Below are 16,186 nucleotides of genomic sequence, written 5' to 3'. Positions count from 1 at the left end.
AAAAGTATAAATAATTTCAAATTCCTTTTATTAAGCAAACCAGACACCACCCTTTTCTTGTTTTTTTATTTATTTACGGATAGCCAGGGGCACGCTCCAACACTCAGACATCATTTACAAATGAAATATGTGTTTAGTGAGTCCGCCAGATCAGAGGCAGTAGGGATGACCAGGGATGTTCTCTTGATAAGTGTGTGAATTAGACCATTTTCCTGTCCTGCTAAGCATTCAAAATGTAACGAGTACTTTTGGGTGTCAGGGAAAATGTATGGAGTAAAAAGTTCATAATTTTCTTTAGGAATGTAGTGAAGTAAAAGTTGTCAAAAATATAAATAGTAAAGTACAGATACCCCAAAAAACGACTTAAGTAGTACTTTCAAATATGTTTACTTAAGTAATTTACACCACTGCAATAATCCCCAGGCACTCCCTTTGAATTCACATTTATCTTTTTTTATGAGAATTATTTTACATTGACAATTTTGAGGATTTACATTTTGACTGAACATTATTATGACAGAGAGGATGACATCCCATGCCAAACTTTCCCTGCTGGAAAATGATCGAAAGATGCCCTTTTCCTCTAAGCCTTATTCAGATATTTTTTCAATTGGCCTTTTATATAGGAAGAGGGTACAACATATGTACATAGTACATCATTCATATGTCTGGCAGATCGAAGCCTGGAATATTCAATAAAAAATGGGTGCCAAGAGTGATACATCCACATGTGTACGTACCACTACCAACCTAAACTCTGGAATACAGTTATATCCAATCCTACTTCTAATTAGTCTTGTTTACATTATACCAAGGGCAGTCTGTGTCCGCCCCAAATGGCACCCTATTCCCTGTACAGTGCACTACTTTTGACCAGAGCTCTATGGGGCCTGGTCAAAAGTAGTGCACTATATAGGGAATAGGGTGGCATTTGGGACACAGGCTAACGGATGATCCAAAATGGCAGTCAGAATCCTGTAGTCATGGAAGGCAACAATAACATAATATTCGGCTCATGTCTGGGGTTGAGTTGGATGACCTTGATGCAGAATGTGTGTGGAGGGAGGAATGTTTGATCCAGGCCAAGTATCATCTGAGATGTGTTCATCCACAGAGCTGTGACCAAGTTCTTGAATTATGGATAGATAGAGGTTCTGAAGTTCACCTAATCTCATCCAAATTTAGAACCTAGGAATTGGGAAAAATATTGGGAAAATTGTAGGTGCTATAGAAGAGGCGGCAAGGCTTTCTTCTCATAGCAAAATGGTCTTAGACAAAACATGTGTGTGTTACTTTCTGTATACATTAGGTTGGCAAATCAGCAGAAAATAATAATTGTTCTTTAGCTGCAAGAGCGGTAGAGTACCAATAGGGGGCATCCACACCCCAAAAACACACGTCGCGAGCGAGTTGTTCTGTACTGATTTATCACATTCAATAACAAGAATAATTTATATACCTCCAAAAGAAAAACATCGTAAAGTATTAGAACTATGAGTGATTGGTTGATAATTAATAGAAATAAGGAGTTGTTGTGTACCTTTAAATCTATCTCCAAACTCTATCTTGCCAATGCTCTTTGCCAAAGCTCATTAGTGGCTTAATGAGTGTGTGTTGACTCAGTAGGTCAGAATGGGTGCTGAGGAGAGGTTGGGATAGGTTCATTATCAGTTGGCGTGTGGTTAGAGCAGGCCTGGGGAACTCCAGTCCTCGGGGGCCTGATTGGTCTCACACTTTTGCCAAATCCCTTTTGCCCCATCCTCCAGCAGTGTGTCCAGCATTGCATTCCAAAGGTGCTGAATCATCCTATGACACACATACCTTAATTGAGCTGTGCCCACCTAACATACACCTGTTCTTTCATTGTGTATGTGTGTCAAAAAGAGACTAAAAGAGAAAGAAAAATAAAGGGAGCGAGAGAGAGTGAAAAAAAGAGAGAGAAACCGGGTGCAGGCTCCAGCCATTACAGAGTAATGTACGTAACTGAAGAGCACTTGCACTCATTGGTCCTCTCCTCTATCTAGCTCCATATGATGGCCGTTTAGCTAAGACCAGTGTGGCACGATTAGGCTATAGGCAAAGACAGATCGTTCTCAAGCAAGGTCTTGTTCAGTAAGCACGAATGGGAAGAAAGTGTCCTTAAACTGAGTGAAACGAGGAGGTTATATCTGAACTTGTCCAATTAGAAACGCTAGCTTTTTGTTTTCCGTTGCTACGGTGTGCCATAGTGAAAACAAACCAGACCCAGGGTCACCAAGCAACTCTGAGGGGATGACCTGTAATGAAAGCTTCGGTCACGGCTAGGATATACAGAGGGAAACACCAGGCTTGTCTAGACAGCAATACAAAGAGGAGAGGGTAAAGAAAGGTGAGAGGTCAGAGGTCACCACTAGCCAATGAGAGCAGAGAAGGCTGAAGGAGTGAGAACAAAGCTAACAGGACAGAAACAAAAGGTATGGGCCCGTAAGGGTATTCTCCCTACATGTTATCCAAACAGGAGTTCCAATCAGTGAAACTCAATATCCTCTACCATTCAAATGTTACTTTTTTGAAACACTTTGTTAACAAAGGGTCATAAAACTCAGTATTTGTCACGCCCTGACTCAGGGGACTCTTATATGTTGAGTCAGGGTGTGTATATTCTTTGTTTGTATATATTCTATGTTGTATAGCATGTGTGGATCTATGTTGGCCGGTGTGGTTCCCAATCAGAGGCAGCTGTCGCTCGTTGTCTCTGATTGGGGACCATACTTAAGCAGCCTATTGGCACAGTCTAGTTGTGGGATCTTGTTCCGGTTAAGGTATGTCGTGTGTGCGCGCTACCTTGGACTTCACGTTTCGTTTCCTTTGTTGTTTTGTCGTATGTTTAACAGTTAAAATAAACATGTACGCATATCACGCTGCGCCTTGGTCTGACCCGTCATTCAACGAACGTGACAGTATTTTAGGCACCTATAATTGTTTTTTCCCCCAACTCTTAGCAAGAACCTCCAGGTTTTTCTATGTTTCGGTTCTCTCCCTCAAGAGATGTCCTGGTTAAATTAATTAATTAATTTGAAACTGAAGCCACTGGTTAAATAAATGAATTTGAAACTGAAGCCACTTGACTCCTTAGTGGACAAATATTACGCAATCCACCCATCCACCCTGTGGACACTCTGAATCTATCAGCAGGTAGATGAGGTAATGAGTAGAATGACTGAGGTAGCTTATGTAACTTATGTCATCATAATACATATAGTCGCCTGGTAAAATAAAGAATGTACAAACAATGATAATAAGATACAGTATTTCACATGTCCACACTGATAATATACTTTTATTACACTGAGTCAGTCAGATGACATAACATAGTAACAACATATGTACCATCATTATTTTCATAGACGATCCCTAAACAGAGCTTCATATAGATACTCACACTGCACTGACAGTGAGATAAATGGCATATTAATGGACAAAGTCATGGATTTACAAGCCATTTAGTTACCAATAGAACGTGTAGAACAGTCTAATAGTTAAGGAAGTGAACTTGCTAGCTCCAGTTGTTCAATGACTGTACAGTATATTTTGTTTGTACTGTGCTGTACCTACAATGATCACCTGTCATACAGTATACATACACACACATTTACCACAGTTAAATCCTACATATAGAAGACACATCCACAGAGGTGTTACCCCTTATCATTTTAGTACAAAAGGCAGTGGTTCATTCATTGAAGTTGATTGGTCTTGTTCATTGTTGTGGCACCACTGCTCAGTTCTGGCATTATTCTATTGGGCCGACCATCGATTGAGGCTCATTTTCATAATAAAGGCATTATAAAAAATATAGTACAGCTCTTTTAACATTTTATTTTAGCAAACATTCATATCTGTCCACTGCTGGCCTGATCATTCATAACATAACAGCAGCCATAGTAAAAAGACAAACGCTTCACGAAGGAAAGGCAAAATGGTAACGTTTTAACTTGAAGTGGTCTTTCAAAATGCCGACATAGCAGTATGTAACAATTCCATGATAAAGTCATGATTGACAGTAAACACACTTGTTCCAACTGACGTAGCACCATAATTCCCAAAACCATCAAATGTTCCAACGTGTCTCCAATTTCCCCCATTTGACTCTGAAGTCTAAAACATAATTATGTCAATTGTTTTCAGGCTGAGTTTGCATGAACTGTTATGACACATGCTATGTAGACATTATGACAGGCTGGTTCAAGTCAAAGGGTTACCAACCGAAATACAAAAAAACACCTTTCAACTGGGAAACATCTGCGGATTCCTAAAAGGTGAGTCACTCACGGCAATGAAGCAGCGAGACGTTTAGAACGAAGCACATCAAAAGAGAATCGTCAAAGATAATTACACACGTTAAGAAGTATCCAGTGTAGCCTACTGCACACGGGCAGCAAATTGTTCCTTCTGCCAGCCACTCTGCACCGCCACCTCGGTTCATGAGAACATCACCTGGAGGCTGGAGCTGGGACTTTCTTCATTCAGTCCCAGTGCTAAGGGAGCAGGGAGGGAGGCATGCGAGGGGAGGTGGGAAGAAAGGGGCAATCAGTGGCAGTGCGGATGAGGGTGTAAATAATTTTATGGCTAAAACAAAAATACCTGGAGCCCGGCCATCCGCCATACACATGCCACCCATTAACAAGTGGAAATGTCTCCAAAATCATCCGGTCGCTCTTTAATGACGGGAGTCATTGAAATGGTGGGTGATTCACTTGTACTTGATACACACAATGTGCTTCTATAGAATTCTATAGGCTTTGTTCATTGAAAAGGTTCTCCTTTGTCTCCAAATTGTATGTGGTAGAGACAGACAAGAAGCCTGACCTCCTGAACTCAGGCTCCAGGGCATACCAGGGTAAAAGGTCATGGGAGGGTCTAGAGCAGGTTCTAGGTGTTAGAGCAGAGGGAGGCCAAGATCGACCTAACAGTTCATACAGGCCTCAGGCGTACAGTGATGTTTGTTTGGTTGGTCATTGGTCAGTATATATACATTACACACACGTGAAGTAGGCACGGCACGGGTCAATGTCTTTAAACTGTCTTTTCTCAATCTGCGTACAGAGTTTGTCCAGTGTCTGTCAGTCACACACAGTAGTTCCCAAGCGACCCAACGTCTTCGCCGCCTCAAGCCCGGCCCACTCTTTTCTCTCTCTCTCTTACTCTGTCAAGCTCATTCTTTTTCCTACCCTCCTTTCACCACCCTGTCTTCAATCGCTCCCCATTCCTTCTCCCGTTCTCCTTAACCCATTTGATTTCCTCTCTCCCGCTCCCTCCCTCTCTCTTTCTTTCTCTCCATCACTCCCTCTCTCTCAGGTGCAGCAGTCTCGCTCCAGGGGGTGGCCCTGAGGGGTGGAGGAGGAAGAGGAGATGAGGGAGGGGTAGGGGCTCATCTTGTCTATGTTGACATAGGTGGTGTTGAGAAGGATGTAGTGCTCTCCGCTGAAGCTGGAGAAGATGGCGTTGATACAGGACACCAGCTCTGAAAAGGTGGGTCTCCTCTCCGGCTTGGGGTGCCAGCACTCGACCATCACGTTATACCTGGGGTGGGAGATAAGGGAGGGGAGGTTAGGATTAAATGTTGATGCATGGATAAACCGACATGCAGGTGATATACAGTTACGTACATTTTTCTCACTTAGATATTTAGTAGCCACTAGCCATATTTATACTGAACAAGAATATAAACGCAACATGCAACAATTTCAACAATTTTACTGAGTTACAGTTCATATAAGGAAATCAGTCAATTGAAATAAATAAATTAGGCCCTAATCTATGGATTTCACATGACTGGGCAGGGGCACAGCCATGGGTGGGGCTGGGAGGGCATAGGCCCACCCACTTGGGAGCCAAGCCCAGCCAATCGGAATGAGTTTTTCCCCACAAAAGGCTTTATTACAGACAGAAATACTCCTCAGTTTTATCAGCTGTCCGGGTGGCTGGTCTCATACGATCCCGCAGGTGAAGAAGCCGGATGTGGAGGTCCTGGGCTGGCGTGGTTAGATGTGGTCTGTGTTTGTGAGGCCGGTTGGACGTACTACCAAATTCTCTAAAATGACGTTGGAGGCGACTTATGGTAGAGAAATTAACATTAAATTATCTGGCAACAGCTGCATGCTCCTTCAAAACTAGCGACATCTGTGGCATTGTGTTGTGTGACAAAACATTTTAGAGTGGCCTTTTAATTTTCCCCAGCACAAGATGCACCTGTGTTATGATCATGCTGTTTAATCAGCTTCTTGATAGCCCGCACCTGTCAGGTGGATGGATTATCTTGGCAAAGGAGAAATGCTCACTAACAGGGATGTAACAAATTTGTGCACAAAATTTGAGAGAAATACGTTTTTTGTACGTATGGAACATTTCTGGGATCTTTTATTTCAGCTCATGAAACATGGGACACTTTACATGTTGCGTTTATATTTCTGTTCAGTGTAGTTTTGACAGTTTTGCTACAGGGCCCCATTCATTCTGGAAATACTGTATGTCAGTGAACGTTCATGTCACGCCCTGGCCTTGAGAGGCCTGTTGTCTTTAGTTGGTTTGGTCAGGGCGTGAGGATCTATGTTTAGGATCTAGATGTGTAATTCTAGGTTTGGCCAGGTGTGATTCTCAATCAGAGGCAGCTGTCGCTCGTTGTCTCTGATTGGGATCATACTTAAGTAGCCTGTTTGCCTACCTTAGTTGTGGGATCTTGTTTATGTTCCATGTTAGGCTTGTATGTGTTTAGCCTGAGGACTTCACATTACGTTGTTTCTTGTTTTGTTTATGTTTATTGAGTTGAATAAATATGTACGCTTTTCACGCTGCACCTTGGTCTGACCCGTCTCTCAACGATCGTGACAGTTCATGAATAGAGACTCATATGAATGGTTATGGATCATTCCGTTTCGCACTCCGCTTGGCTGAATCGATACTATGATTTATCCCTCACCTGAACTCTCCCCCTGAGTTACGGAGATGAATAGGGAGATAGTGTACAATGGGCCTCTGTTTAGCTCAATGTCTATGTCAAGGACAATCACTGAGCCATGCCTATGTACATTGGTGAAGGTGAAAGACATGGGAGTGTGTGTGTGTGCATGTGTGTGTTTATGCATGCAATGTTATTAATGAAAGCATCTGTCTGCACATTATATTTGGGAGTGGTTGGGTATAAGCTTGATGGGTGTAAGTATGTATGTGTAATTTTTTTTTTTGATGTGTGTGTGTTACTAGTGGAAACGTTCCTCTCACAGTGTGTGTGTGTATACAAGCGTGCATGTGTGGTGTGTGTGTGCGTACTGTATATGTATGTGTGTGGGTGTGTGTTCACTCACAGTGGGTCAGGGCAGAACTCTGGCTGCAGCAGCCGTCTCCCTTGCAGTAGGAACACAGTGATGTCGAAGGAATTGACGTCCGAATACGGCGGGGCTCCCCGGGTCATCAGCTCCCATAGCAACACGCCAAACGACCACTGAAACATGGAACACCAGATGGACCAATTACACATCAGATCACATCACAGTACTTCACAGGCTGCATCTCTATTCCCTATGGGTCCTGGTCAAAAGAAATGCACTATATAGGGGAATAGGGTGTCATTTCGAACAAAGCCCAAGTCAGTCCTAATAAGCATATTTCCCTTCTTACCTTCAGTAAAGAGAGAAGCCAGCCAGGAGGAGTGTTAAAAGCAGCTAACCTTAGTGAGATAACAGACTGAGCTACTGTAGCAGAGAGAGACAAGCTAAACCTATACCTCAACCAGAGATGGAACAGTGGTGGTTTGTTAAGGCAGTGTGTTGAGTTGAGGGGTTGAGAGGATGGAGCTCTGATAAAGTTCCAAAGAATGAAGCTTGCTACTTATTTATCACAGGTTATCATCGATACTGTGTGTGTGTGTTTGTGTGTGTGAGTTAGAATAGATGGGAGAATGATTACGTAATACTGTAAGTGAATGAAGGAGTGAGTAGTAGCGTATATACATGCATGTGTGTGCCTGCGTGTGTGCGCATGTGTGTGCTTGTGTAGTCTCTCACCACATCCGACTTTGGGGTGAACTTGTGTGTCTGCAGGCTCTCCAGGGCCATCCACTTGACCGGTAGTTTGACTCCACTCTTGTTGTGGATGCTGTAGTACTCCTTATCATACACATCCCTGGCCAGGCCAAAGTCTGCCACCTTCACTGTGTAGCTCTCATCCAGCCTAAGAGAGAGAGAGAGAGAGAGAGAGAGAGAGATGGGGTCAACCACAACTTTACAGTATACAAACAGCGCTAGGGAAACTGACAGCCATGTTGGATCCGAACATTCTTACATTATCTTGTAATGGTTGGAGCCAAAATGGTGTCTATTACAATGCGGAATCTCAAAGTATTCATGACTGCATGCCTTAGCTCTAGTGTTTTGCTCACTACAAAGATGACTACACTTTCACACACTGACTGTTTGAGACCGCATTTGACAGTTGGTTCCAGATCTTACATGCAGTTCCTTGCGGCTAGGTCTCTGTGGACAAACTTCTTGCTGGCCAGATACTCCATGCCCTGAGCCACCTGCAGACCAAAGCCCATCAGGTCCTTCACTGTGGGGTTCTAAAGAAACAAGGAAGAGGGTGAAGGTGAGATACACATCCCAAATGTATCTACTGGTGCTGGGGGAAAAATACTTAATATAGGAAGAAAAGCACACAAATACTGAAAGTAAAAGCTCACACATGGTAAATTGTGCCTATGCGCTTTATTCCTGTACCTACATAAAGTATACAATGTTTCAGCTGCAATGGCCTTTGTCAGACATGATTTCATGTATGACCAGAGTTTGTGTGTGTGTGTGTGTGTGTATCTTACGTGTGTCTCGTCCCGTATGAAGTTCCTGAGGTCTCCGTGCCTCATGTATGGCAGCACCACCAGAGGAGAGCCCTTAGTGGGCAGACAGATCCCTAGTAGAGACAACACGTTGGGGTGGCTGAAGTCCTTCATGATGATCCCCTCCTTCAGGAACTGAGACACCTCCTCCAGGTCAGTGATCCCTGACAACAGGCAAGATATTACAGGATTGCTTATTTATTTGTTGCTTTTATTTAACCAAGTTATTGAGAAGAGAACACATTCTCTTTTACAACATCCTGCCATTAAAGTCTGAATTATAATCATGAGTTGCTAGATGGGCCACCAACAAAAACACAAACAAAACAGGCCATCAAGCCATAAACCTCAATCTCTTTACTATGCCATCTTAACCTTAGTTATGTACCACAATTAGGAGCCCATGAGGAGCCAGTCTCCAGGCTGTCTGAGCATTGGGACTGTGACCCTAAACCAAACCTATAGGCAACCGCTACACAACACTCCCATTACCCAATCGAATCAGTGCTCCTGGTGTCACTGCTCTTTCCCCCTCCCCTCTCTTCTAATCTCGTTTCAAATGGAATCTCATTTAGCTAAGATAAAACAGCTGATTGCCCTTTCACTGTAACTACCAGATGACGACACACTCAAGCGGAAAAAGACGACTTGCCATTTAATGCCGAGTTTAAAAAAAAGAGGACAATAAGGCTGTTAAGCTGCAAGAGCTTAAACTACACTTTTCTCTTTTGCAGAAACAACATGGTGACATCACCTACAATATTCAACAAATCGCGTGTCTTTGCCATGACAGTGACAAAGTTCCCCGGGGAACTTATTTTTCTTTAAAGTTCCCTGGGGAACTGTAGGTCACTGTAAACTCAATGAGAAGGCCAAGGCTCAGAGAACAATGTCTCAAACGAAAGGCAGAGGTAACTCTATCGCTATGGGTTACCAGCCGAGTGGCCTTTATCGCTATGGGTTACCACCAGTCCAGTGGCAGATCTTACCGAAGCCTTACAGAAGCCTTATCTAGGACATTAATCTCTCAGGGTAAAGTGACAGGTTACACGATTAGAGACAGGGGGACCCTAATGTCATCCTCGTCACCAGGAGCCCATTCATCTCAATCATCCTTCCACAGGCCACACTGCTGTGACTGTGTGTGTGTGTGTCATTGTATGTCAAAAGCCCAGCTGGAATGAGATGAGGCCCTCTAATGTTATTGTGCCATTGCGTTGTTGCTATGATATCATATCAGAGCAATGAGATTTGAATGAATGAACAGGAGATGACTGAGATGGTTGGATTCTGCTTAGATGGTTAAATTGTGGACATGGTTAGTCAGGTGTGTTTAAAGTGGAATCCATGGTGTGGGTACGATAGCTCCTCCTTAGCATTATTATTGAATTTTAGGCCATGTTCAAGATAAAGATCTAGCCTTTCTTGTTTTGATCATCCAAGTCGGAACCCCTTAGTTTCAAAAGGTTTTCTCTCATTTTGTGCCTGAACAAAACCCTGGTCAAGTGGCTTTGTGATGTGGTGCTTTTGGTCATGCTGTGGTCTGTACTCACGGTTGAGGGACTTGATGGCACAGTGCTGTTTCTGACCGTCAGCCTCTAACAGGGTCCCATGGAACACACAGCCAAAGTGACCTGTGAAGAAAAGAGAGAGAAACAAAAGAATAGATAAAGATCAATTGGGTGTCAAAATAAGCTAGAAACAGAGTGCCTGCTGTTAGAGGAATGCTTGATGCTGAAACCATTGTTTGTTTATGAACCTATTTCTTTAGATCAGCAAATCAATGGAGCAATCAGTCATGCTAAAAAGCTAGATTCCCCTCTGTTGAAGTCTAGGTGACTTCTATGACCCTCTACTTGAGGCCCATTCATACCCTTCAGTTCAGTAGGGTTCAGTAGTAGGCTATATCTCCCCATATCTGAGTTACTGCGGCCCTTATTATATGTGGTCTGGAGAGCTCAGTGCAGCTTTGCAGGGGTGTTGGGCTATTAAAGCTAGGGAGTGTAGAAAACTCAATGAGGCGTTCTCACATCACGATCCTTGCAGATGTACTGAGGGCTCGGGTTACACCACACGGATAAACAATGGTGCTCGGAATTCTACCCGGGAATAAATCATCCCACGCCACCCCATAATCCTGCTTCGGAATCTCTAGGCTTCCCTGAGGGCCGAGTCAAGGGGGAGGGGGGATTTTTTTGGAACATTTTCCCCGAACATTGTGCGGATGTTAATAACAAAGGCCTTTCTCCTTTTTTATATCTGAATGTCAAACCTGGTGGTGTGATAATGTTTGTCATTAAGCTCTAACATGGTGAATACTGTATTTAAGTGTATCCCCTATGGGGATGGATTCGGATATTACCATGGTTGAGACCTACAGGTCCCCTAAAGTCTTTATAAGTGTGTCTGAGTATACACTACATGGCCAAAAGTATGTAGACACTGGCTCGTCAAACATCTCATTCCAAAATCATGGGCATTAATATGGAGTTGGTCCCCACTTTGCTGCTATAACAGCCTCCACTCTTCTGGGAAGGCTTTCCACTAGATGTTGGAACATTGCTGCGGGGACTTGCTTCCATTCAAACACAAGAGCATTAGTGAGGTCGGGCACTGATGTTGGGCGATTACAGTGCCTTGCAAAATTATTCATCCCCCTTGGCGTTTTTCCTATTTTGTTGCATTACAACCTGTAATTTAAATGGATTTTTATTTGGATTTCATGTAATGGACATACACAAAATAGTCCAAATTGGTGAAGTGAAATGAAAAAAATAACTTGTTTCAAAAAATTCTACAAAATAAATAACGTAAAAGTGGTGTGTGCATATGTATTCACCCCCTTTGCTATGAAGCCCCTAAATAAGATCTGGTGCAACCAATTACCTTCAGAAGTCCCATAATTAGTTAAATAAAGTCCACCTGTGTGCAATCTAAGTGTCACATGATCTGTCACATGATCTCAGTATATATACACACCTGTTCTGAAAGGCCCCAGAGTCTGCAATACCACTAAGCAAGGGGCACCACCAAGCAAGCGGCACCATGAAGACCAAGGACCTCTCCAAACAGGTCAGGGACAAAGTTGTGGAGAAGTACAGATCAGGGTTGGGTTATAAAGAAATATCCCAAACGTTGAACATCCCACGGAGCACCATTAAATCCATTATAAAAAAATGGAAAGAATATGGCACCACAACAAACCTGCCAAGAGAGGGCCGCCCACCAAAACTCACGGACCAGGCAAGGAGGGCATTAATCAGAGAGGCAACAAAGAGAACAAAGACAACCCAGAAGGAGCTGCAAAGCTCCACAGCGGAGATTGGAGTATCTGTCCATAGGACCACTTTAAGCCGTACACTCCACAGAGCTGGGCTTTACGGAAGAGTGTCCAGAAAAAAGCCATTGCTTAAAGAAAAAAATAAGCAAACACGTTTGGTGTTCGCCAAAAGGCATGTGGGAGACTCCCCAAACATATGGAAGAAGGTACTCTGGTCAGATGATACAAAAAATTGAGCTTTTTGGCCATCAAGGAAAACGCTATGTCTGGCGCAAACCCAACACCATCCCCACAGTGAAGCATGGTGGTGGCAGCATTATGCTGTGGGGATGTTTTTCATGGGCAGGGACTAGGAAACTGGTCAGAATTGAAGGAATGATGGATGGCGCTAAATACATGGAAATTCTTGATTCAGTCTTCCAGAGATTTGAGACTGGGACGGAGGTTAACCTTTGGGGCAGGACAATGACCCTAAGCATACTGCTAAAGCAACACTCAAGTGGTTTAAGGGGAAACATTTAAATGTCTTGGAATGGCCTAGTCAAAGCCCAAACCTCAATCCAATTGAGAATCTGTTGTATGACTTAAAGATTTCTGTACACCAGCGGAACCATCCAACTTGAAGGAGCTGGAGCAGTTTTGCCTTGAAGAATGGGCAAAAATCCCAGTGGCTAGATGTGCCAAGCTTATAGAGACATACCCCAAGAGACTTGCAGCTGTAATTGCCGCAAAAGGATCCTCTACAAAGTATTGACTTTGGGGGGGGTGAATAGTTCTGTTTTTTTTGGTCTTATTTCTTGTTTGTTTCACAAGAAAAAATATTTAGCATCTTCAAAGTGGTAGGCATGTTGTGTAAATCAAATGATACAACCCCCCCAAAAAATCAATTTTAATTCCAGGTTGTAAGGCAACAAAATAGCAAAAATGCCAAGGGGGGTGAATACTTTCGCAAGCCACTGTAGGCCTGGCTCGCAGTCGGCATTCCAATTCATTCATGGAGTTGAGCTCAGGGCTCTGTGCAGGCCAGTCAAGTTCTTCCACACAGATCTCGACAAACCATTTCTGTATGGACCTTGCTTTGTGCACAGGGGCATTGTCATGCTGAAACAGGAAAGGTACTTCCCCAAACTATTGCCACAAAGTTGGATGCACAGAATCGTCTAGAATGTCATTGTATGCTGTAGCGTTAAGATATCCCTTCACTGGAACTAAGGGGCCTAGCCCGAACCATGAAAAACAGTCTCAGACCATTATTCCTTCTCCATCAAATTTTACAGTTGGCACTATGCATTACATTTACATTTTTGTCATTTAGCAGATGCTCTTATCCAGAGCGACTTACAGTTAGTGAATACATTTTTTATTTTTATTTTTTATTCTGGCCCCCTGTGGGAATCGAACCCACAACCCTGCCGTTGCAAACACCATGCTCTATCAACTGAGCTACATCCCTGCCGGCCATTCCCTCCCCTACCCTGGACGACGCTGGGCCAATTGTGCGCCGCCCATGAGTCTCCCGGTCGCGGCCGGCTGCGACAGAGCCTGGATTCAAACCAGGATCTCTAGTGGCACAGTTAGCACTGCGATGCAATGCCTTAGACCACTGCGCCACTCAGGAGTACGTTGGGGCAGGTAGCGTTCTCCTGGCAACCGTCAAACCCAGATTTGTCCGTCGGACTGCCAGATGGTGAGGCGTGATTCATCACTCCAGAGAACGTGTTTCCACTGCTCCAGAGTCCAATGGTGGCGAGTTTTACACCCCTCCAACCGACGCTTGGCATAGCTCATGGTGATCTTAGGCTTGTGTGCAGCTGCTCGGCCATGGAAACCCATTTCATGAAGCTCCCGACGAACACTTCTAGTACTGATGTTGCTTCCAGAGGCAGTTTGGAACTCAGTAGTGAGTGTTGCAACCGAGGAGAGACAATTTTTATGTGCTACACTCTTCAGCACTCGGTGGTCCCGTTCTGTGAGCTTGTGTGGCCTACCACTTCGCGTCTGAGCCATTGTTGCTCCTAGATGTTTCCACTTCACAGTAACAGCACTTACAGTTGACCTGGACAGGGCAGAAATTTGACAAACTGACTGGTTGGAAAGGTGGTATCTTATGACGGTGCCACATTCAAAGTCACTGAGCTCCTCAGTACGGGTCATTCTACTGCCAATGTTTGTCTATGGATATTGCATGACTGTGTGCTCGATTTTATACACCTGTCAGTCAGCAACGGGTGTGGCTGAAATAGCCGAATCCACTAATTTGAAGGGGTGACCACATACCTTTGGCCATGTAGTGTATGTGAAGGTAATGCGTGTGTAGGTGTGTGTGTGTGTTCATGGATGTGGGTGTCTTTGCGTGCACTGTACCGGTGTGTGTGCTCATGTATCAGAAGTATGTATAGTATACACAGTTCCAACCCCATCATCAATTTCGCTGATGACACGACAGTAGTAGGCCTGATTACCAACAATGACGACACGCCCTACAAGGAAGAGGTAGGCTCTCTGACGGTGTGGTGCCAGGTAAACAACCTCTCCCTCAACGTCAGATAAACAAAGGAGCTGATTGTGGACTTCAGGCGGAACCAGGCTGGGCACGCCCCCATCCTCATCAACAGGGCCACCGTGGAGACGGTCAAAAATGTTAAGTTACTCAGCGTACACATTTGCGAGGAGCTGAAATGGTCAAACCACATGGACACCGTGGTGAAGAAGGCACGACAGCGACTCTTCAACCTCAGGATGCTGAAGAAATACGGCCTGTCCCCGAGGGCCCTCAGTGTTCTACAGGAGCACCATTGAGAGCATACTGTCGGGCTGCATCACAGCCTGGTACGGCAACTCCACCGCCGGGGACCGCAAGGTGCTACAGAGGGTGGTACGCTCAGCCGAACGCACCATTGGGTCCACACTGCCTGACCTCCACGACACCTACAACACCAGGTGTTGCAGGACGGCCAAGAAGATCATCAGGGACCCCAGCCACCTGAGCCATGGCCTGTTCTCCCCATTTCCATCACTCAGACACGGGCAGTATGGGAGCATCAGGGCAAAAACTGTCAGACTGGCCAATAGCTTCTACCACCAGACCATCAGGCTGCTGAATAGCCACCACTAGTCAGCTACCTGCTCCCCCTGTCCCCCTCCTGCCCCCCCGGACTATCCATCCATCCATTCATCCATCCATCCATCCATCCATCTGTCCCTGTACATGTCTACCCATGTATCCCATACACATGCATGATCATCCCACTCACCTCTGCCTATGACCTGGTTTAGGTGTAACAGCAGGTGTTCCCTGGTGATGACCACATGTTGAACCTCCTTCAGCAGGTCAGGGTGCAGCTGGGACGTGTCGATGTGGACCGAGGCCGACAGGAGAGGGGACACCAACTCCCCCTCCGCCCCCAGACCCATCCCCATCCCCATGCCACCCAGCCCCAGCCTGGGGGAGAGGAGTTCCCCATGGCCCCCGTAGATGGGGGGAGCCCCCCTGCACGACTCTGGCCTCTCCACGCCCTGGTCTGAAACAATATAGCCAAAGGTCAATTACTACAGGGGTCAGGGTTAGAGGTCAACGTTAGGTCATATGATCAGAGAGTGATGCCAGATAGTCATGGTTACAGAACAGAAGAGGGGGAACTTGAGACCTGCCCATTACATGCAGAGGAAAGTGAGAAGGGTAGTTATGTTACTTTTTTTTCTTTATGTCAAAAGTTTGGTTTATATTGAAAGAGGTTCATGCAGGGATGGACAACTCTTGTCGTTAGAAGTTGCAGCCCATCTCTGGGTTATGAACTTAGGAGTTAGGAGTTAAATGGGCAATCTGCAGTTGCTACATATATATTTTTAACCTATAAATTAATTATATGTACTTAGAAATTCTTCTTAAGCTTAGTTCAACTGTCGTAACCTATCAGAACCCAAAATATAAACTTGTTTTACTCCAATGTTTGTAAACAAAGTAAATGTAAACAAACACTGTATAGCCTCAAAACATGGTTAAAAATATAATGTTGATATCATGGATGGTCAGTCCT

The 16,186-nt window shown here is 44.5% G+C and overlaps 1 protein-coding gene across 1 annotated transcript in view; it reads right to left on the bottom strand.

Annotated features, from left to right (window-relative positions):
- Window positions 1–3,377: 3,377 nt before the first annotated feature.
- The window catches only part of LOC311137210 (hepatocyte growth factor receptor-like), a 99,432-nt gene continuing 86,623 nt past the window's right edge, over window positions 3,378–16,186 (bottom strand). The window contains exons 15-21 of the mRNA XM_084171570.1: window positions 15,404–15,670; window positions 10,423–10,503; window positions 8,852–9,033; window positions 8,487–8,596; window positions 8,043–8,208; window positions 7,344–7,480; window positions 3,378–5,562 (exon numbers count right to left, since the gene is read on the bottom strand). Coding sequence (XP_084027696.1) covers window positions 5,334–5,562; window positions 7,344–7,480; window positions 8,043–8,208; window positions 8,487–8,596; window positions 8,852–9,033; window positions 10,423–10,503; window positions 15,404–15,670 — 1,172 coding nt within the window. The 3' untranslated portion in view covers window positions 3,378–5,333. The remainder of the gene's footprint in view (window positions 5,563–7,343; window positions 7,481–8,042; window positions 8,209–8,486; window positions 8,597–8,851; window positions 9,034–10,422; window positions 10,504–15,403; window positions 15,671–16,186) is intronic.

The sequence above is a fragment of the Coregonus lavaretus genome (assembly GCF_964263955.1).
Source record: "Coregonus lavaretus genome assembly, chromosome: 11".
In the NCBI taxonomy this organism is placed as follows: Eukaryota; Metazoa; Chordata; class Actinopteri; order Salmoniformes; family Salmonidae; genus Coregonus; species Coregonus lavaretus.
This window is presented reverse-complemented; position numbering and strand designations above follow the sequence as displayed.